We start from the raw sequence: 22544 nt of genomic DNA on the forward strand, positions 1-22544 counted from the left end.
TGGTCCCGCAGCTTCAGTGGACCTCCCGCAGGCAAGCCACCGAATCCGAGGGACCAGGGACCTCCCGCAGGGAAGCTGCCGAAGGCCGCCTGCCTGCCGTTCTTGGGGTGGCAAAATACCTGGAGCCACCCCTGAGAACGGGGCCAGGTCCACGAGAGGCTAGAACCCCGTCACCGCCCTGCACTTGGCCTGAAGTGCCAGCCACTAATCAGGGCAGGAGCTGAGGGGGAGTCGCCACCATCACCCCCACTTCCAGGCAATACACCACACCCCACCTCTCACACGTACACGAGTCAAACAGCGCCTTTCGATGTACACGACTGCATGGAGCGCCCAGCCAATGGCCGCGCTGGAAACGTGCCCATGACACGCCCATCCTCCATAAACCGGAGCCAAGATCAGCCGCTACCTGCAGAGAGCACAAGCCCCAACGGCCGCTCGCCGCGTGCAGCCCCGAGGGAGCACTGGATACCCCAACGGGGAGTCGCTACAGGCTGCATCTCCGTATTGAAAAAGGAACCTGCGAGTAGCATTATAGACTCTCTGGACACTCCCCCAAATCACACCAACTACCAGTACGCTGCCCATCTGTGCCATGCCACAGGGCTCTGCCCAGGCTCAGCTGGGTGCCAGGAGCTTTCCTCAGACGGAGCTAGCATGAAGGGCCGGAGGAGTGCAATTTGTCCATGCCAGGCCTCCTGTGCTGCTGGCGATGGACACTAAGGGCCAGATATTTAAAGATGTGCACTGCTGTGCTCCTATTGAAATCAACGTGAGTTAGGCACCTAAATAGCTTTAAAATCTGGCCCCAAGTGACCAACTCAAATGAAAGCAGCTTGTTAAAAAGACAGGAGCAATTGCCTTTAAAAAAGAGCAACTTAAAACACCACTGCGTACACAGAGATCAGCCCAACGGAGATGATACACCGAGAAGCGGAGCTGACCTGGGGCACCAGCTCGGTGGGGACTCCGGATGGCAATTCAACAGCTTTACTCCTGCTCTGGGGACTGATCTGATACCAGCTCTGAGGAACGCTGGGCCGGGGGCAGCCAGTGGGCACTGTGGACGACCACATCCCTCCACACAAACACACAGCAAGCGGTTTAGGCAGTGACTGAGGAGCGTGAGGTCCTGGGGAGAAGTTCTGGACTGGGCTAATCTCCTGACATCGTGGTGCTCTGCATCACAAGGCCAGGGCGCTCGGGAGCAGCTCCTTTACAAGGATATTGGCCGTCCTGCTAGAGACGCTCATTACGCGGTCACTCCCAAGGGCGCCTGATCCAGGGAGATGAAGTGCAGCTCTCATCCCAAAGCCAAGGGAGCTGGCTGAAGCATGGGGCCTGCTCAGCTGCTGCTCTGTCTGCCTCCCCAAGCCTTTGATCCAGCAGGTACTGGACTGCTAGCGGGAGGTGAAAGGTGCATGTCACAGAACAGCCTGCGGTCACACAGGATCAGGGGAGCCCAGCACGAACTGGCAGGTCCGACACACCAACGCTAGGGTCTTGAACAGGCCTGGCCAGAATCCACTGGAGGGAGGACACACTACACCAAGGGTGCAGCATGGATGGGAGAAAGGCTCCACTGAGACTGACTGTGGCTTCATCAAGCTCCGAAATAGTGGGGGGTGAGTGTCACGTGGAGTCACCTGAGTGCCCAGCACAAGGCAGAGATCCAGGCCTGTGCTCCTACAGGTCTCCAGCGGTCCCAGAAGTTTGCGTCTAGCTAAGTCGCCTGGCTACACCTCATGGGCCACGGGCGAGGATGGGGTTCTCACAGCGCCACAAGGCAAGCTGAGCGTTCAATGCTACAGGGCGGGGGCAGCACCACGGCACACACCACCTGCTCTCAGGTGCTGGCGGACAGGTTCCCCACTGGGCCTGGTGCAGGAGCCCCCACTCCGCCTGGCACCCCAGGGGATTGAGCTCTGGCTCTGTTCAAACTGATCCTTGCTCTTGGATCTAAGAGTAACTGCCCAGCCCCCCTACCCCGGCAGACAGACACATGCAAACACAGCCCCCAGTCCAGGGTAACAGCAGCACTTGGCAGCCCATCTCCTGCAAGGTCAGCAGAGAGAAGCCGGCTTCAGACCACCTGCTTCCTCCGGCTCAGCTAAGGCATTTCCTCTCCCCGTGCTGGGCATGCAGCTCTCTCACTGTCTGTGGCCTCCCCGCCTTCTGGGCCAGAATGCGGAAGCCCCTTGTTCACCTGCTGCCAGTGCCAGAGCATCGCACAGGGCGATCTCCCAGCACCTAGTGTTGCAGGAAAGGCGGCAGTCACGCCTCTGGGCCGACAAGTCCGACCCTTCACCCAGCAGGTGGGAGTTCCGTCGGCAGCAGGCACAGTCTGAGGAACCGAACAGCAATAGCAGAGACTGGCTGCTCCCGCCAGCGACTCGCAGAGATCTCTCCCTGAGCCTGCATGCAGCTAAAGCAGGGCCGGGTCTAAGGGAAAAATCAGATCAATTCCTTTGTCACATACAGTCCACATGCTCCAGCCTGATCTGCCAGCCCAGCGGGTATCCGCAGTTCATGATGGCTCCCGTCAGGCAGAGGACAAGGCGCTGTTTGTTGCTGTTTCTTCCCCCAGCCCCCAAATCAAGTCATATCAGTTCTGAAGAAGGGCCAGTTAAAAAGATCATGTCAGCAGCAAAGGATATGGCGTGTTATAGGCAGAGAACTTGGCAAAAGCCCCTTCTCTTCTGCCCCAAGGCAGCCAGCCTAGGCAGCAGCAGGACTCCAGTTACTCCCCCCTGGAGAGCTGAGCTAGCCAGGAGCTTTCACCTCCTACCTAGTGGAAGCTTCCCAAGAGCCTGCTTCAGGGAGGACAGCACAGCTCCTGGCTAACACAGCATCTGGCTGAGCTCCTCCCTAAAGGGCCAGGGGGAGCACACAGGCATATGAATGCTCATTGTGCTCGGAGTGTGGCACAGACAGGACTCGCCGCCGGACCCTGCACAAAGGCAGCAGCGTGTCCACCTCGGCAGGGTCACGACTGCAAGAATTAGTGTCCGGAGTCCGCCGTCCTCAACACCACCATGTAGAGTGCACAGAAACCGGCTCTCTTGAAGCAAACCAAGCAGATCCCGTCATGCTGCTCCGAGATCTCCACGATTCAGCCCTCCCACAGGCTCCTTTAATGTGAAAGAGTCAGGTTAGTCCCTCATTTAGTCTCTGGTGATGAAGGCCACGCACACAAATACATCCACTGGTCTCCTCTTTCCCCTCCGTCACCCCACTCATGTCGCGGCCACTGCCTCTGGCAGCTCCTCCTCGTAGTCAGAGATGTAGGACTCCAGGCTCTGCTTGGCCAGCAGCTCTCTCCTGGCGTGCAGGCGCTCGCACCGGGGGCAGCAGCCCGATTTGAAGCAGGACTTGTGGTAGCAGGCCTTGCACTCTGAGGGAGGGAGAGAAAGCAACGCCGTCAGCGTAGAGCTGGGGCCTAGCCACATACACAGGCAGTGTCGGCACGCTCCCCGCTCCGGGCACAGCCTGCCCACACCCAGCGGGAGGTACGCTAAGTCCCTGGCCAGGGATGGGGCGTGTTACCAACACCTTGGATGATCAGCTCTCCAGGTGTTATAGTTCTGACTGGGTCACCTCTTATGTGGTTCTTAAAGGGAAAGATCTTTGGAGTGGGAATGGCGCCCACGTGCTTGGAAAGAGCCCAGCCCACCGCATGCACGTGGAAACCAAGGAATTTGGGGCACTTTGCTCAGTTCTGGACAGCAGTGTTAGACAGGTCAGTTTCCCTTTGCATCTCATCTCTTTCCCAAAGGTTTCCTGCCCTGCCAAGGAAACAGTGACCCTAAACAAACGGCCTTCGCTGAACACACTTGCGGCAAGAGAGAGTCTAATTTTAAAGAGATGGACACATTTGTAGATTGCCAGGGGCGGTTTGGATGGCTCAGGAGACTGGTGCCGGGATACTGCGCTCCTGTGCATGTGGCCATCAGCACAGGTCGACAGTGACCAAAACCAGTTATCAACTGCAGGGTGTGGGGGCTTGTGCCCAGGGCACACTCCAAATGTGCATCATGCATCTGGCCTGGTTACAAGGTGTAAGACAGGCCGCAGTCACCGTGGAAACGAGTTCCCGCACCCTCTCTTAGCACGCTGCCCATCTGTGCAAGTGTACGTGTGGGCAGCTCCCCCGCAGTGCTGGCTAGTGTGCGCTGGGTGCAGTGCACTCTGGGATGTTCTACAGGCCACCCCAAGGCATGGTTCTGGCTGCCCCGCAAGGGAGCATGTCAGACCGGCTAGAGAGTCGGCTGTACGCTGATGCAGGTCAGAGGCGTAGGCTGAGCCCGGTTTGCTGCCAGGTGGCTAGACAAACATTAAACAAGCGACATGCAGACAGGCCATGCTTAGGGGCTGCCAAGGCACTTGATTTTACAGCCTTGGACACACTGCAGAGCAGTGATCCCTGACTCTGCCTGATCTGTACCAGCTCAGTCTCCAGAACCGTCACTGCGGCACCTGCCTCCTGCACTACACTCGCTCCAGGAGACATGGGCCCAGGGCCAGCGATGGCTCCCAGCCCCTCGCATGCCAGCATCTCACCTTCACACGCCCTGCACTTGTTCAGTTCGAAGGGAAGATGATGTCCTCCTCCTTTTGACAGAACTCACAGATGAAGCCTTTGGCTTGGCACAGCTGTAACAACAGAAGGGGAGAGGAGTGAAGAAGAAACGTCCTGGAGAAGAGGCAAATGCGCCCGATTTCCCTGGCAAAGTCAGAGACTGAGACATCTCATGCTCTGAGACATCTCGAGCCAAGAATAAGGTGGGAATCAGAGGTTTGTCCCATTGCCGGGACGCGACAACACCAGCTTCAAGAGCAGTTTTTGTGCAGCTGGTCACCGACCCGCTACAAGCTAGGCCTGGCTGCTGGACGTGACCCACAAGATTCCAGCCTTTCCAGGGGGCTGGAGACATTGTCTATTTGAGACGCCATAGGCCAAAAGCGTTCCTGTAGTGCCATTAGCCAAGCTGCCTGTGCTATCTCCAAACAGCGGGGCTGCCTGTCTGCTGGATGGCGGTGGAGGAACAAGGTATTCTGTATCTCTTAGATTACACACATACCCCCAAGCGCTTTGGGGCAATGCCCATGTCTTGCTGCGTACATGGGCTGTGCCAAGTATTGTCAATGCTACCACAATACTACAGAAGTAGTAGCGGTTATACCAAATGATGTACCATAAACACACCCACAAGGGTGTCGTCTGGGCAGTAGGTTGCACACACAACACTGCCAAACCAGTGGCAGTCCAGTTATTTTTGTCCCCTTTGACTTCCCAGTAAGATTCAGAGTTCCAGAAAAAGGACCCACTTTCAGTAGGGAACTTCTCGGAGGCCAAGGCAGCCTCTCTGGTCTTTTGCCCCAGACACGTGCCCAAAGGCGGTGATTGGCATTGCTGCCCTCGCGTGGGTGGCCCACACAGCCAACAGCTGCAACACATGGAGGCCCATTTGGAATGTTCTTAAAGACAATGAGTGAAGTCACCCATCACACTGGGTTTTCACACAGAAAATTAAGGTCATATCTACCCTCCAAAAATCACTTTAATGAGGAACCAGTTGTCAATGGCAACTATGGTGTAAGAGTTAAAACTGTTTCATCTTCAGTATACACAAGACCCTGAGTTGGCTACAGTCCTGGAGAAATCCAAGCTGCAGCATGACTTAGAGCTGTGGTTAATTCCCATCTACACTAAACAATGCACCAGTGTTCTCACCACCTCAGATGTGTTGTAGCCAACTCCCCACTGTTGTTTTTGCAGTGTAGCTCAACCTTGAGGTGAAAGTAAATGTTACATCTCCGGCCCTGCCGGGATCCATCTCCCAACCTCACCTCATCCCTCCCTGCATTCAAGCTAGGTTTAAATTTCATCTCTTAAAATCAAATTCATTAGAGACAAGGAGAATAGTTAAAACAAGCACAAACACTGCAACACAATCAAATGGATCAGCAACGACGGTTAATCAAAAAAAATTAGATGGGAAATCTGCAATTCAAAGGACACATTAGTGCCCCCCAAATTCCTCTTCCCCTGCAGACTGGAGCATCCCTTCCTATTTCTGTTTGTTATCTGGAGTCACAGATGCCTGGAAACTCACAACTTGGTATTTCTTCACTCACACACTCAGTCTGTTTTAATGCAGGGCTTTTGCATCTAAACATGTCATTACAGTGACTGGTTCTGTAAGATCACACATGTCTAGCCCATTTGGGAATGCAATGGAGGGAAATGTCTAACTTTCAGGCCCCCAGGGATGCAGTTCACATGCTGTTACCCACAGCTGTGGTGACGGTGACCACAGATCTCTGGGCCAGGCAACATGGGAAGCTGTATGCCAGGAGGGAAGGTGCTCTGTACACTGGATACCATTACAACGACTATACAGCATCATCCAATTGGAGGATCTCAAAGCCACTCCCCTGCAAAATAACGAAGTTTCTTGTTTTTACTGGTAGGGAAACTGAGGCATAGAACTGGGACACAACTTGCCCACGGTCATGCAGAATATCAGTGGCAGTGTTGAAAGTAGGACCCAGGAGTCCTGACTCGGTGCCTTCTTCTAACCACCAGCCAAGCTGCCTCCCCATCCTGAACGTGACGAAGCACATCCCAATGCTTTTCAGAGGGGAATACAGCCCATTTTTGTATAGCAGAGATGGAGACGGCAAATGGGTGCACTGTAGGTTATGGGAAAACGCAGCTTCTTCCTGAAACTGAACCAATCGGCTGTGTTATTCTTCAACACCGATCTCTTGTGCTAGAACTCCTCTGCACACATACAGGATAACCACCATATCAGAAACTAACTGGAGGAGGAGAACAGTTAACACACAATGTATTTGCCCTCAGCAACTGTTCTGGAGACCCTGCTGCTGCCATTATAAAGCCAGGTCCCGCTCCTTGGCTGTTTATACAGTAAAGTCTAATCCAGTAATAATAAAAAACATTCTAGTGAAGAAGATGATAAAATTACCCACCATGCATCTCTCAATGTGCAGGGTACCTGCCTTTATGAGCTCCATCAGGCGGGGAACCAGCTCCCCCTTCTTAGTGGCATTCAGGTCATTTAAGGAGTAGAGGTGGAGATCCTCCGTCAAATGACCTGGCACTGTGTCGAAGGAATCCAGGAGCCTGCAGGGATGGAGACACCAGAACTCAGCACCAAACATCAGCGGGTGAGTGCTCTAGAGTGTGAGAACTATGGTGACCTTGCCGGGCCAATTACACTATGCGACCCGCTGCTCCACCTCCCCACCCCCAAATGGGCTCTGCCACCTCTCCAGAGTCCATTCCCGCCACGCAGGGCCTTAGGAAACCCAGCAATAGTGCCTGCCTCCCAATTCATCCCTGCACCCTGTTCTAGCTTAGCCGATTCTGTCCCAGCCGACACCTGCACGTCTCACTCAGCTGCTCCAATCCCTGCCAAAGCAGCTGTCCTTTCCCCTCCACAGGGGCTGGGCAAGCCCAAGTCTAGAGAGCAGCCAGTGAGGGCAGCACCCAGACGGCAGAGCCTGCTACAACTGAGGCACGCGTCTCTGCTGATTCTGAGCTGTTTGAACACCTCCCAGGGCCTAGTGGGTTTTAGTGGTTAGTAGGAAACCGTGGGCCAGTTACTGGGTCTGCTCTCCTCGTGCCAAGTGAAGGACATCTCATCGCTCAAGTGACCCCTCAGGGCCACTGAGCCCGACTCAGTCAATGGCAGCAAGGAAAGCTGCAGTGGCTTTGGGAAGTGGGGGATCCCAAAGGGACACAGAGGAAGCACAAAGGGAGATCTAGTCCCGGTTCACAGGGTAGGTCTCAAACACCCGTCTTTCTCCAGCAAACGGCAGCGGAAGCTAGTCACACCCCCAACCGCTGGGCCCGTCTGTGCTTGGCCTGCTCTCAGAGTGCTACATGCACTGGAGCTTGGCCTGCCACAGCGCAGAGCGTGGGAGAGACTGGGGTGAGGCAGGGGGGACTGGTCTCCGATCCCGTGAACATTTGCCACGATCCTTGAAAGCCCTCACCCTGCAGAGGTCTGGGCAGCAGCTACCATGCCCAGCTGCCAAGTGACAGTTGGCCAGGAGAGAGAAACTGATGCAAGTTAAATTCTAATTGGAGCCTGGTACTTACTCTTTAGCTAGTCGGCAGGTCTTAAACATGTTCTTCAAGTGTAACAGCTGGATTCTCAACAGCTGGGGAAAAACAGAGTATAAAATTGTCATTAAACAAACAGAATTGCAGGCCTCAGCCAAACCCATTCTAGTCTGTTTTAACTCATTCTCTTGTGAGGCTGTTGTGCTGCTAACCCAGCTTTGGGTTTCTTGGCACTGAAGCAGTTAAAGGGCTAGGCTAAAACCAGGAGGGCTAGCAATCCCCATATGTCAAGGCATAAACTGAAGACCGGCTGGAGGTCAGGAAGAAATTCCTCTCCACAATGTACTACTGCACAGTGAACAAGACGTGCAATGGAAACATGCATTATGGGGGTTTTAAGCATCCCTCTGAAACATCTGCCCATCAGCTGTCCTCTGACAGGAGAAGTCAAGAGAAATCCTGATTGGGCCCCAACAAGTAACAGTCTCTTCCCTCCTCGGTTCAGATCTTCTGGAACATCAGCTTCTGTATGTCACCTACCAGGCCCCTTAAAGGGACATTACAAGGAATGACCAACAGGCAGGTTTCGCCAACAGAAAGGTTTCCTGGAGCTGGACACTTGCAAAGGTTACTCTAAGCAGATGTGAGAGGGGCAGCATTTCCAGTGGGTAGAGCCCAGGACTGGGTGTCAGGACTAATGGCTTCTATTCCCAGCTCTGCCACCAACACACTGGGTGACCGCGAGCAAGTCACTCAAGCTCTCTGTGCCTCGGTTTCCCCAGCTGTAAAATGGAGATACCTACCCACCCACCTTTGTAATATGCTCTGAAATCTATGGACAAGAGGCCCCACATAGAAAGGTAAGTAGCAGCAGTAGCTAGGTATTCTGGCTCACTAATGAAAGAAGAGCAGGAGATGGCATGCCCCCAACAAGGCACCGATGCCCCCACCCTGAGAAACTCCACCCTGTGGGTCTTACTCCCTGCTCCATGGTTCACTGATGGGAGCAACACCTGCCTCTCAGGAGAAGGCTGAACCCCTCGGTCTCTTTGGGAAAGCACAGGCCATGGCCTTACCCTGACTTGATTCAGCGCCTTCACCTTCCGGTACAGAGCGGCGTTGAGGTCCTGCACACTGAAGAGCGGGTCGCTCCAGATCTTGCTCAGCAGGTCCCTGGAGAAGTTGCTGACATAGTACTTGCTGAAGTCCCACTTACGCAGGATGCGGCTGGGAATGACCATCTGGGTGTTCTCGTGGCAGCACTGGCAGAAGTACTTGCCAGGTACTCGCAGTACCGCAGCCGTTTGATGTAATCTGGCAGGCCGGAGAGGGAGTTTAACTTCTGCCCAGCTAAGGACCATGTTAGCACCTCCCCAGGAGCCAGAGGTCTGTGGTTAATTAGCAGCAAGAGGAGCAGATTGCGAATGCCTGCCACAGGTGGGTGACGTATTCTGCAGATGCTATGGGTATGTCTACACTGCAAACAAACACCCACAGCTGGTCCGTGTCAGCTGACTGGGGCTCGGGCTCCATCCTGAGCCTCCACACTGCAGTTAAACAGCCCCATAATGTGAGCCCGACTCAGCTGATATGGGCCAGCTGTGGGTATTTAACTGCAATGTAGACATACCCTAAATGTCCCAGCAGACAAGGCACCTGTTTCAGCTCAGAGCAATGCATGCTGGGATCTGTGGTCTCCCCGAGGTCTACAAGGCCGGGATAAGCCTATGGATTACATGCAACCATCCCTGGCTCTACACTTAGGACAAGCAATTGCTTCAGAGGCCTCTACTGGTAATACACAGCAGGTGAATGCTGTATCCAGGCAGCTACCTGCAGGAGGCCCCTTCAGCCTGATCGCCTGTGGGATTCGCTGGAAAGCAGCTTCGCTACATGAACTGAAGAGGAATGATCAGAGCAGACACTAGGGGCTCCACAGCGCAAACAGACCATCCAAATGAGCGAAGCCACCCTCACTTACTTGACTCTGCTCAGTGATAGGGCCAGGGCCTTTAATACCTTCAGAGAGGCAGACTGGCCGCCCCCTGCCTGCCCTGTCCCCATGGCCTCCTGGGGCAGCAGGCTGCTCCATCCGCAGGGCATGCGAGCACACAGGCTCCCCTTTGACAGCCTGCCGTGGGAAATGCTGCCACTTGGACAGATTCATTCTCTGGGAGATGCTGGGACTCCCCGAGCCCTTTTCTGCTCAGCTTATCCAGAACACCCCCGTCCAGGTATGGGAGAAGATTTATCCAGCTCTCTGGAATCCAAACCCTCCATTCAGATCCAACCTCATCACGGAGGTGTCTTTCCTGGCACTCCACAAAGCAGAGCCTGAGCTGAGCAGGCTCGGATGTAGGGGCTTGGGTCAGGGTGCCCACAGCTCCAAAATACATCACCGTAAATCAGATGATCTGCATATTCCGAAACAGATTCACACGTGCCCATTACATGCTGCACTGCATCACACTCTGACTGGCTTCCCAATTTTGTGAGCCAATCCCTGTCTGGATCACGAGCCATTCCATGCGCTACAAAGCGTGCTCGGGAGCATGGCTGCAGGCGTGTCGCCCATTCCTCTTCTTCAGCTACTAGCTACGTGTCAGTTACAAGGCCACTCGTGAATTCAGGTTCTGTCCCTTGGTAACTCGGTTCCCCACTTCTCTCTTCTTTCATGGTTCGTGCCAGGCCTTCAGAGAAAGCTGCACCAGCTTCCCTGCGCTGAGAACCCGCACCATCTCCCAGCTCATCCCCCCCTCCACACACACATTTGACTCCTTGTCTCTATTGCCCTTCCTGTCTCATGTGCATGCAGCACCACCCACCTCGGAGAGGTCGAGTTTCCTGTCATGCTCAGAGTTCCAGCACTCACCGGGGTCTGTCCGGATGCCGCAGCCTGCACACCGGTAATTCTGCTTGGCCACTGCCACCTTCCTCCTGCCCAGAGAGAAGAGGGGTGGTTAGAGCTGGAGGGGCTTGCTCTCTCCTGGCTCAGCAGGGCTGAGGGCAGCTGGGCAGAGAGCACCTAGGCCTTCCCCTCTCACCCAGCAGCTGAGTGCCAAGTGGATCCAAGAGCGTCAGCTCTTTGGGGCAGAAGCTGTCTTTGCTCAGTGTCTGTACAGCACCGAGCACCACAGGGTCCTGCCCATGACTGAGTCTCCTACAGGCTACAATAATACAGATAAATAATGAACCAGGGGGCTGGATCTGCCTTGAAGCCACCCCGTGGTTTCAGTAGGAAATGGCGAACACTGCAACAGCCAGCACCCAGCGACTGGCCAGGGGGATGGACACAGCTCCGTGTGTGTGTGGGGGGGGCACGGATGGGCAGCACCAACTGCAACTGCCTTCACCTGCTTGTGTCCTGTGGCTCCTGATGCTCCCCGCACGCCCCTCAGCTGATGAGCAAGGTATCGGCAGCCAGGCACTCAACACCAGCCAAGAGCACAAGGCAGGAGCCAGGCAAAGGAACAGCAGCTGGCACCGGGTGCAGGCACCAGCAACAGTGCCAGGGAGTAGTGACACCTCCCTTGCAAGGCACAACAACAATGGACAACAGCTCAGCAGGGCAGGTGGGCCCCCCCATACCCCCGCTATGACACAGGCAGGGGATCTATTGTAAATGCAGCTAGGAACGTGAGTCGCAGATGTCCTTTCGGTGCCATGTACCCTGAACACCACCAGAGGGGGGCTGGACACACAAGGCCCTGTAACAGCAGTGCTTGGAGCTGTTTTGCACTGTCGGTGTGTTTTTGGAGGTCCTACAATAATTCTATCACAGAGCAAACAGTGACAAAGGGGGAAGGGCAGGTCTCATTTAACACACACACACAGCCAGGCTTGGAGGCCTAGTGGTTAGTGTCACACCAAGCAGGGTTCAATTCCCAGTACAGGTCTGAAACAACAGGGGCTTGGAGGGGAGCAGAGATGTCATCTGACGGCAGGAGCAGCAGCCCATCCAGATGGCTGAAGTGGAGCTACTGGGCTGTGAATGGAGTGAATTGCCCAGGCCGACCCAGCTGGAAGGATGCAGAATCGGGGGGAAGAGGAGAAGCAGAGGGAGATCGGAGGGGCATGGAGAGCCTCTGTGGAGCCAGATGGGATGGGCAGCTCCTTACGTTGGGGCTGGGTGAATGTTGAAGATGATCTGCGGCCGGGGGGGGGCCACTCCAGGTTCCACGGACCCGGATTCGGAGCTTGTAGATGTCGGCGTGCTCTCCGTCATCGGGCGAGATGGGCAGAGAGTCTGGAATTGGCAGGAGCTGCAAGAGGCAGGTGAGAGGGTCATACACTGAACTTTACTGCAGAGGCAGACGCCCATCTGCCCTGCTGGGAACTCCAGCGCCGTCCCGGGGCAAACGGCCTGCGTGCTCGTCCCCCCCTCCACTAGGAGTGGTCTATCTCCCGGGGGAGCTGGAGAACAATCCCCATCTGATCCGAGTGCCCTGCTGTACTATCACGGCACAAGCAGTAGTGTGTTGCTCCCTCTGCATGCCCGAAGGCCTAGCACCCCATCTTCAGAAGTGCCTAGAGCCTCCGAGGAGGCGGCAGTGGTGCAGTGCTGCCCGCTCAGCCTGTTTTCACCCTGGCTGGACCTCCCCCTCCCTACTCTCTTCCACATCCCCCAAGTTTCTGGGTATCCCTCTGCGGCAAGGTTGTCCCCAGACCATTACGGGCACTGCTCCAGCCTCTCTGTGAGCAGGGCACGCTTTATGGGCTCTCACCGAAGCGAGCAGCAGGGGGCCGAGGAGTAGCAGGTATGTCAGCGCTGGGGGTTCACTGGGGCATAGGCTGTCTTCCAGAAGAAAGAAAGTCTGCACTTGTCCCAAAGAGAAGGGCACCCAGAGGGGAGGCATCCACCACTCTAGGGTGTATCAGAGGCATCAGGACTCAGGATGAGGATCACACCTGGGTTTGTAAGGACTGAGCAGGTCTGACAGGCCCACAGCTCATGGGGGACAGAAATAGCTGTGAGGGAGAGCAGGGCGGATTCCAGGACGCACAGCACCCCAGAGAACCTCCCTCAGCCCGGGGACGGCAGCAGGCTCTGGGGTGACCTACAGAGCCAGGGGGAGTGGAGCTGGGGGTTATCAGGGATACAGATGCCCCATGATCCCTGCCAGGGCAGGATGAGTCCACGTGCTAGCAGAGATGGCGGTGGGCAGTAGCACCGGGACTGACTGCTGGGCCTCTATGCTCTGGGACTCGAGGCCCAGCACCAACTCTGCCACTCTCAGGCAGTCGCAGCCTTTGCTGAGCGCAGCGGAGAAGAGCAGACTGGCTCCTCGACCCTATCAGCAGTCTGGGTGACCCCGGCGACGAGCTCAGAGCGCAGTAGTTGAAAACTACCTCTGCCCCATGACTGATCACTTAGACGGACACCGAGGCGGCTCTTTAGCTGCACCCCTAAGGGGACTTGCGTTGAGAACTAGAGAGCAGAACACCAGCCAGTGGACAGGAGCCCCGCAGCACGAGGACAACAGAACATGCCTCACACACACCCGGCGTTAGAGAAACCAAGCAGGTGACAGTAAACCTCAGGGATCCCCCTACAGCCTCAGGTGGACAAGGCTGTGCTGTGGCCAATGGCCGAGGGTCATTCTTTATTTTAAAGAGCAGTCGGAGAGTCACACTCACAATGCACTGCTGCCCAGCAGGACCCCTGCTCAGCTTGGGGGTGGCAAGGCAGTGATCCATGACAAGCGGGTATCTATGTAAGCCTATAGGGCTGCATGCTATTACACCACGCGCAGTGCCACAGCGTCCTTAAAGAACGCCCCGAAACCCTCTGCTCTGGTCACACTGACCCCAGCGACACTGATCAACTCCAGTACCCCAAAACAGAGGAGTGTTTGGCAGGAATGGCAGTGGCTACCTCAGGAGATGGCTAGGCACTAGAATAGTGACAGCCTGTGGCTCAGGACTGAGGGGCCTGGGCAGAGCTGGGTATGGGGAGCCCAGATCGGAGAGGCTGTGGGTCAGGACTGAGAGGCTATATGGGAAAGCCTTGCACAGCGCCTGCCCATGCTCTACTGGCACTAGCTGCCACTTCCATTAGCATGGAGATCGCTTGCTTCCCAACACGCCAGGGAGCAGTCTTCTAGCCGGTCACAGCTGAGGGTTCAAACAGCAACGACAACAAACTCCACGTTCAGCAGAGTTTCTCACACCCCACGCCAAGCCATGCGTCGCCCCACCATGGGGCAGCCACAGCCATGCGCCCGCTGCTCCATGCCAGTGAGGGTGTTTAGTCTGAGCGGTTAGTACACTCCATGATGTGTGCCCCACGCACGCACCCCCTCGGGCACGCTCTCCACTCCCAACGTTACCCGCCGGAGCTTTTTGGAGAGCTGCCTTTTCTTATACCACTGGGGACGCTTAAGAGCTTTCTGAGAGACCGTCTCAGGCCCCTGAAAACCAACAGCAAATGACCCGTCAAGGCGCTGCGTAGCCGACACCACCCGGGCTGCTGGTTAAAGGCCGAGGGTCGCTGCACTTGACTCTGTGCTGCTTCAGGGTGCTGATCCTTGGCCGTTGCCTAGATCTTACCCACCATCCCCATCCTCCTGCTCTCTCTATTCATAAACAAGGACAAGAGGAGTCAGAAGAGTGCAAGGCACCTGCCTGGTAGCGCTGCAGCCAACTGTGTGGAAGGGACACAGCTCTGGGAGTACACAGGGACGTGATCACTGCCTTCCCTCTTCTTCTACAGCCACGGGGAGGTGGAGACAGGCTGCCAGCCCTGCATTCAGGACTGGCAGAATGCACCAGATCCGAGCTTCATGCAAAAGGATTCCCTTGCTGGTGTGGACAGTGGGTCTCTGCCCTCTAGATTTAAACGAATCCCCTTGATTTCGCATCCAGCTTCTGTCCTTGTGCACCCAAACAGCGCCCCTCATGTGCATCAGTGTGACTGCCACCAGCGAGGTCCCTCCCCACATGCCTACCTTCCTGGGGGAATCCTGCTCTGGGACTAGCCAGCCAGTTCAGAAGGGCTGGGAGCTGCATCCCTTCAACTGCTTCAGGCAGGCCCATGGCCACGGCCTCCGCTGAGTTCGAATGGAGGAAGGAGTGGGATCTGCACAGCAAGAGAGGATGATCAAGCACCACAACAGATGGGGCATAACCCCCTACCCCAGCCAGGGTGCAAAGGAGATCAAAGCTGGGTCTCCTGACTGGTGGCCCTCCCAGCCCCACTGTGAGAGTCTGCACTGACAATGACGACTCATCTTAGAGCAGATAGTCTCAAGTAAGACCACAAACTACATACAGGAATCCACTGCTCCAGGCGGCTACTCGGGGGTGGGGCGTACCAGGGCACAGCAATTTGGGATGGGGCCTCACAGAGCCTGCAGGGGGATTGGGCGCAGAATGGAACACAGCGAAGCTGGAATCCGGACAAGACAGGAGACCACACAGTATAAAGTGACGTGATCTTTGCCAGCAGGGCCTAGTTTTACATGTCATCCAAAGGCAGAGGGGGCCCCCGCCCCCAGCCCTCTGGAAAGCTGCCAGCAATTAACAGACCAATGATATTTCCAAGGGCTGTGATGACCCGTCCTACGCCCTCAGCTGGGAAGAGTAATGAGGAGGCAGATGGCTCAGTCTCCTAGGAGAAAGAGCCGCCTTCACCCACTCAACAGCGCCTCCTCTGGCCAGTTAAGGAGTAGCACGGATGAGGAGTCCTGTCCAGCTTCTAGTTGTAAGGAAGGTGACTGCAACACAGGACTTCAAGACAGACTACAGGAATGGCGTGGTGGGAGATTGAAGTGAACCCCAGGTCTGACTGGGAGCCTAGTGGGGAATGTACGTGTCCCCATCACCTTGAGCTGTCTTTCCTAATTCACCAGGGTTCCTGTTCCCTGCCCCTTCTCCTCCGCTGACAGTTATTAGAGGAGATCAGTGGCAGAAGAGACCATTCATGTGGAATCTAATCCATGCCAACCCATGGATCAGTCCCTCATGCAGGAATTCCCAAGCCCCTCAGCATTCACTTAAGTTCCATTGCCCAGCCTCCCCTCCAGGACTGTCCCAAAACTGAGCCCCTACTGCGCTCAGGTGAGGATCAAAGACTCGCGCTCTGGCGGGTGGGTGGGGACGTACATGGATTCCGAGGAGAGGAAAGACTTCGCTAGACGCTGCATCCCGCTTGATGTCCGCATCTGCATCAAGGAGAGTAGAGAGGGCGGAAGCAGAGAGTTACTTCTATTTTAAACAAAGCCTAAGCATTTTGCATTAAAAACCATCACAGTGTGTAAAAAGCACGTGAGCTCCAGCACCTATTTCTACCAGTGACAATGAAGCAGCAGCCAGAAAGTCTGGGATCTGAAACTAGTCAGTCACTGGTCAATCTACAGGGGAGAGGAGAAGAACCTGTGGCTGTGGAGATGAAACTATGGTGGGGTTAAGAGTGGAAATGTTACTGTCTGTACAGGGCACACACTAGCTACCAGCGGTTACGCAGCTAAGAGAAATCCACACACACACAAACTTGGGGCTGGGGAGGGCAGGACACTGGGGTTAGTTAAGAAGTTTAGTAGCTTATTAGGTTTTATGCACAGCATTGACTTTGCAAGGGACTGGTGATGGGACACAGGCCCTTCACCGCTACTATTCTGGTTCCAAACCAGCGCAGCTCATATGCTGATGGCTTGTCAGCAGCCCACATGACATGAGCTGGAGGCCTGAGTTCATCTCCCAGTGGACACAGGTCAATGTCACAAAAACCACACAGCAAGTGGCAGTGGTCGGCAGCCTTGCTGGCCACCCTCTGCTGAGGCACCCAGGATCAAATGGGCCACAAAGAAGGATCACTTTCCGCTCTACAGGGGAGGAACTTAAATCCAGGGGTACCACCTGTGCATGTTGCTACCACCCTGCTCACACTGCCCCCTTCCAGATCTCTAATAAATACTGAACATGGACCCTTAGCTGGGCTACACTGCAGCTAACCCTTGGCCAGGATAACAGTTGACCACTTCTTCCTACTTTTTGCTATCTGTCCATACGCCAGCCCTGATCTATGGCAGCATTTCACTGCTCATCCCTGGACCTTCTCTAGGGAGGGACTTTGTCAAAGACTAGCTGAGAGCCCATAATAATTATGCCTATGGGTTCCCTTTTAGTCAAGGTCCAGTTCACATGCTCAAAGAAATCTAGGAGCTGGCTCTTTTGCCACCATACAATGGTGTTTAAACATGGTGAAACGTGGTTACTAGATGCAGGCAGCTGACACAGCCACTCAGCAATTCAGTCTCCTCGCTTTCACGGCTTGGGGGGAGGGGGGTTTTATACTGTACTGGGAAGTGATGGCAGCAGAATTCCTCCGGGGTTTGCATTCCAGCCCCAAGAAGGGCGATGGTGAAACATCTTGATACGGAGGATCATATTCAGCCCTGAGATAAGTGGGTACGATTCCCACCAGTCATGAGAATAATCCTGCTTACATCCAGACTGGATCTGGTCCCATTATCCCTGGAAACCCGAGTCAACCTTAAAAACACTTAACTCCTGCATCTCCTGTCTGTACCGTCCTGCCAAGCCCATGAGCAGCGTGAGGCAGGGCTTGGCTAGGGAGGCTTAGAGTGCCCTGTGGGTGGAAACTTGGGTTTTAACACCAAGGAATTTACAGAAAAGGGGAGAAAATATCAGATCAAGGCAGGAAAAAGCCAACCCTCAAAATCCATAGGGACCCCCTTAAGGAGGGTAAGGGGAGACCTAGAGAGGCAGCTGGGTCTGGTTAATGGGAACGTAGCTGTTGGTTCAACTCTCAACTCCTCTCCCCCAAGTAGGCTGGGCACTGAAATACTCAGTTGCTTGCTGATTGCTGCAGGACTCTTGTCCGTTTCAGTCCCAGCTCCGAAGGCACAGCAGAGGAGCAGCACACAGTGGCAGGGAAACCCAGAATGCTCAGCTGGGATCTTTTCAGCAGGAAGGTGGGATTCTCCTTGGGAAGGGAAGGGGAGGGGTGTGGGGCTTTCCAAAGTATCAGGACAGCTGTTTGTATAGCCAGAGGGTACGACAACAAAGGCCCTGCTCTTAAATACTCACAACCTAAGAAACAGGGGTGCATCTTAAGATGCATTAAACGCTGGGCTAAATATTAAGCTTCTCCTTCACGTGTCTTTCTAGACTTGAGTCCAGGATAGAGGATTAGCCATAAGGGGGAGTCAGACCCAGCCCTTTGGCAGCAGGCAGTTACCGTCAGATACATGTTGCTAGCAGATAGTGCACTGAGGTGCACTCAGGACTAGGAAATCCATGTTATCTACAACCTGATAACAACCGAAGCTTTGAAGCTACACAGAGAGAGAGGAAGTGGCCTCCCCACCCAGCAGAACTGCTGCCTGAATGGGAGAGGAAGCCAGCCTCTCTCGGTCCTTGTGGAATGGCTCAGAGATCCCAGGCTAAGACAGACCCAAGCAAACAGGGGGCGCACACTGTGCGAGCATTGTAGGGCGAGCAACCTGCGGCAGGGCCAGCACATGCAGCCAGGGTGAGCAGTGTTCAGCAGGCATCTCACGGGAGGATTCAAATCTGAACCCCACCTCCCTAGCAGGCTGAGGTGCCAGAACTAGGAACTCCTCTGCCCCCTCTCCCCACTCCAAATATGGTATCTTCCAACCGAGGTGTTTCCAATTCAAGTGACATGCTTTGGGCACCGCCACCCAAAATGCCTCTTTTTTGAGATGGGGCAACCCCATTTGCGTGCACTATTCAAGCTGTGGGCGTATCATGGATTTATAGAGAGACAATATGATATTTCTCTGTCCTATTATCTATCCCTTTCTTGATGATTCCCAGCATTCTGTTTGCTTTTTTGACTGCTGCTGCACATTGAGTGGATGATTTCAGAGAACTCTCCACAATGACTCCAAGATCTCGCTCTCGTGCGGTAACAACTAATTTAGACCCCATCATATGTATAGTTGGGATTATGTTTTCCAGTGTGCATTACTTGGAATTTATCAACTAATTTCATCTGCCATTTTTCACCACCTAGTTTTGTGAGATCCTTTTGTAGCTCTTTGCAGTCTGCCTGGGACTAACTATCTTGAGCAATTTTGTATCATCTGCAAATTTTGCCACCTCACTGTTTACCCCTTTTTCCAGATCATTTATAAATATGTTGAATAGGACTGGTCCCAGAACAGACCCCTGGGGGGCACCACTATTTACCTCTCTCCATTCCTGAAAAATGACCATTTATACCTACCCTTTGTTTCCTATCTTTAAACCAGTTACCATCCATGAGAGGACCTTCCCTCTTATCCCATGATGCCTTACTTTGCTTAAGCGCTTTTGGTGAGGGACTTTGTCAAAAACTTTCTGAAAATCTAAGTACACTATATCCACTGGATCTCCCTTATCACATGCTTGTTGACTCCTTCAAAGAATTCTAGTAGATTGGTGAGGCATGATTTCCTTTTACAAAAACTATGTTGACTCTTCCCCAACAAATCATGTTCATCTGCATCTGACAATTTGTTCTTTACTATAGTTTCACCAGTTTGCCCCAGTACTGAAGTCAGGCTTACCGGCCCATAAATGCCAGGATCACCTCTGGAGCCTTTTAAAAATTGGCATTACATTAGCTATTCTCCAATCATCTGGTACAGAAGCTGCTTAAATGATAGGTTGCATACCACAGTTCAAGGCTACAGAGGGAGTCAGCCTTCACTAGTGCTGCATTGGTGGAGAAAAGCTCTCCTGACAGTGCCATCACTTTAAAGCAAGGTCCCTGCATTCTCTGCCTCTCATAGCGCACGCACGAAGATTCTGGCGCCTTAGCACCTGCATGCCTACAGAAGCCTTTAACACCTCTGAACAACGGAGCTATTGTATTGGAATCACAGTGGGCTGGGAGCAGTAGGGAAGATACATTTTAAAGCACAGCTGGTCTCTCGCAGTAGAGTGGTCTAGTCTCATCTCTCGGGTTACAGCAGTTATGTGGCCAATACTTTACCTTTAATGGCTGCAGCACATTTAAACTGAATCACTGCTCTGCTGTTTGACTTTCCAGGCCAGATGCACCTCTGTTGATGTTCTAGGCACATCACAATGTCCCACCGTAATGTGGCAACACAGAGGCTGGGCAAGCAGCCAAGCAACTGAGGACCTTCACTATATTTTCCCACCTATCTACCACCCACTGCATGCATTGCCAGCTCCTTTCCCTTGCCACTCAGATGACATATTGGTTATTCCAAAGGCCCCTGCATGAAGAATGAGTGAGGAATTCTAGAGAGCAGCTCCACAAGGAGCCAGCTACATGCACCGAGCCATGGGACGGGAAGAGCAAAAGGTAGTGGCTGGTGGATTTAGCTGGGGGCTGATGGTTTGGTGTCTGGTCTGAAGCCTGCCTGCTGATGCAGCGTGAACTCCGTTCTTAGCAGCAGCTTTTGAGCCTCTGCTCTCCCTGTGGTCCCTTGACAAGCCCGGCGACACACACAGAGAAGCGCGCGCTCACACACACACACACCACACACACACGTGGCGCAGTGCACTCTGGGGTACTACCTGAAAACAAGGAAGCCATTGACACTGACAGGCCGTTCTTGGCCATTTGAATCAGGTTAGATCCATCGTACCATCTGCATAATCCGGTGATGACAAAATATTTCGCTTCAGTGCTCGGCCCGGCAACAGAGAAAGGGTCTCAACACAGAGGCAAGAGAGCAGGGCCTGCTGGCGCCCTTTGGGAGACATCCAGGGATACCACTTCAAACACCCTGCTTGGACTGCAATATCAAGTCAAACCTCTGAGCTACAGGGGCCAAACTGGGGTTATGCTATCAACATCCCTGGAGAGAGGATCAGGAGATTGAGGGTGTCCATTACAGGGGCCTTTGAACGGCCCCCAGTCCAACCACCATTGTCCCAGCTGAAGACTGGAGAGTGCTTTGTTAATGCACCTTCAAGTCAGCCAGAGGGGGCCCTGTTGAGCAACAAGGAGTGTCTTTCCTGACCAAAGCAGGAGGGAGGTGAGGGAGAGGGTTCAAGGCAGGGGTCTTGCAGCATAGGCACCAACTGGGGGTGCTCCAGCCCTGGCGTACCCCTGGAGAGAAATCAGCAGGTGCTGCTCAGCAGCACTCAAGCTCCCCACCCAGTGCCTCTGACCTGCTGGCAGCCCCGCTGAACAACTCCTCCCCCCTCCCTCCAGCACCTCCGTCTGCTGTTGAAAAGCTGTTTTGTGGGTTGTAGGAATCTCAAGGAGAGAGGGGGAGGAGCGGGGACGCAGTGCACTCAGGGGAGGAGGCGGGGAGGAGGTGGGACAGGGGCAGGGGACTGGGGGGACAAGGAGGAGGGCTAGCACCCTCAACTAGAGGGGAAGTCGGCGCCTGTGACTGCGGGGAGCACACTAGCCCTGGGAGCCAGCCTGACCTCTATGTGAGCAAAAGTACCTTGGAGGGCCAGGGTCTGTACACAGCCCATTGGCCCCGCTACAGAAAGACAGAGTTAACACAGGAGCGGACAGTTCCGAGTTGACTTGCCCAGTCCGTGGCTGGTTCAAGTAGGAAGAGCAGGACAGTACAGGCTGGCATTCAAATCCTTTAGCTCCCCAACCTCAGCCTGACCATTCCCAGCCCAGAGGACTTTACACGTGAAAGGGATCTCTTGCAGGACGCCAGCAACACAGCAAACGAAGGGGCTGTTAAGACTCTAACAGAGCTCCCAGAGGCAAATCATCAGCCTTTATGAGCGCACTAGCCCACCTTCCCAAAGGGAATCTGTTTACTGCAGTCCAGGGTTGGAATCAGGGGTCCCAGCTCAACTCTCAGTTCAGCGTTACTCTAAAATGGCCATCTCTAAATGCAAAGGGACGTGCTCCTCCCTGGTGTAGCTCCAAGGAGGAGGTCGGCCCCAAATCTCCATCTGGTGCAGCTGCCTCCTCTTACCTCTTATCTCATACTCCTCCACGTCCTCCGCTGAGCCCGAGTCAGACAGCCACATGGAGTCACGGGAGCTGAACTGGGACTCACTGTCTGTAGCCACAAAGCCTGAAGGGGCAAAACGCAGAAGGTCTGAGAGACATAGGCCCAAAGTCAGCAGAGGTAATTTAAGTGCGACACAGAACTGACAGACGGCCAGGCGGGTAGTGCTGGGTGACTGGGGTGCCAGCACAGACCCAGAATCGTCCTGCACCTTGACACCACCATGGTGTGTACATAATAAATACCCAGACAGACCCAGTGTCAGCAGGCCCTCCACACTATAGAGTCACCATCTGTTCAGCTAGTGTAAGGTAAATTCCCACACAGTGCCCTGGTGCCTGACACAGCATCTCAGGGACTGACAGGAAACAAGCCCCTGCTCCCCGAGCCTGGCCCCAAAAGCAGCACTCACTCTCGGAGCCCACCTCCCGGTAGGCAGGGAGCACGTGTTTGGTGCGGATTTGCTGGCGCCGGATGCGAATCTTCTGCTTGAGCTCCTGGATCTCCTTGTCACC

General features: G+C 54.4%; 1 protein-coding gene across 1 annotated transcript in view; it reads right to left on the reverse strand.

The window, feature by feature from the left end:
* Positions 1 to 5: 5 nt before the first annotated feature.
* RUBCN (rubicon autophagy regulator) overlaps positions 6 to 22544 on the reverse strand; it is a 60066-nt gene continuing 37527 nt past the window's right edge. The window contains 16 exon segments of the mRNA XM_030574539.1: positions 6 to 3394; positions 4561 to 4596; positions 4599 to 4653; positions 6997 to 7150; positions 8132 to 8193; positions 9172 to 9377; positions 9380 to 9409; positions 10968 to 11032; positions 12214 to 12260; positions 12262 to 12357; positions 15043 to 15079; positions 15081 to 15173; positions 16199 to 16225; positions 16227 to 16257; positions 21994 to 22095; positions 22442 to 22543. Of these exon segments, the coding sequence (XP_030430399.1) occupies positions 3237 to 3394; positions 4561 to 4596; positions 4599 to 4653; positions 6997 to 7150; positions 8132 to 8193; positions 9172 to 9377; positions 9380 to 9409; positions 10968 to 11032; positions 12214 to 12260; positions 12262 to 12357; positions 15043 to 15079; positions 15081 to 15173; positions 16199 to 16225; positions 16227 to 16257; positions 21994 to 22095; positions 22442 to 22543 (1301 nt within the window). The 3' untranslated portion in view covers positions 6 to 3236.

Source organism: Gopherus evgoodei, chromosome 9 (assembly GCF_007399415.2).
Source record: "Gopherus evgoodei ecotype Sinaloan lineage chromosome 9, rGopEvg1_v1.p, whole genome shotgun sequence".
NCBI classification, from domain to species: domain Eukaryota; kingdom Metazoa; phylum Chordata; order Testudines; family Testudinidae; genus Gopherus; species Gopherus evgoodei.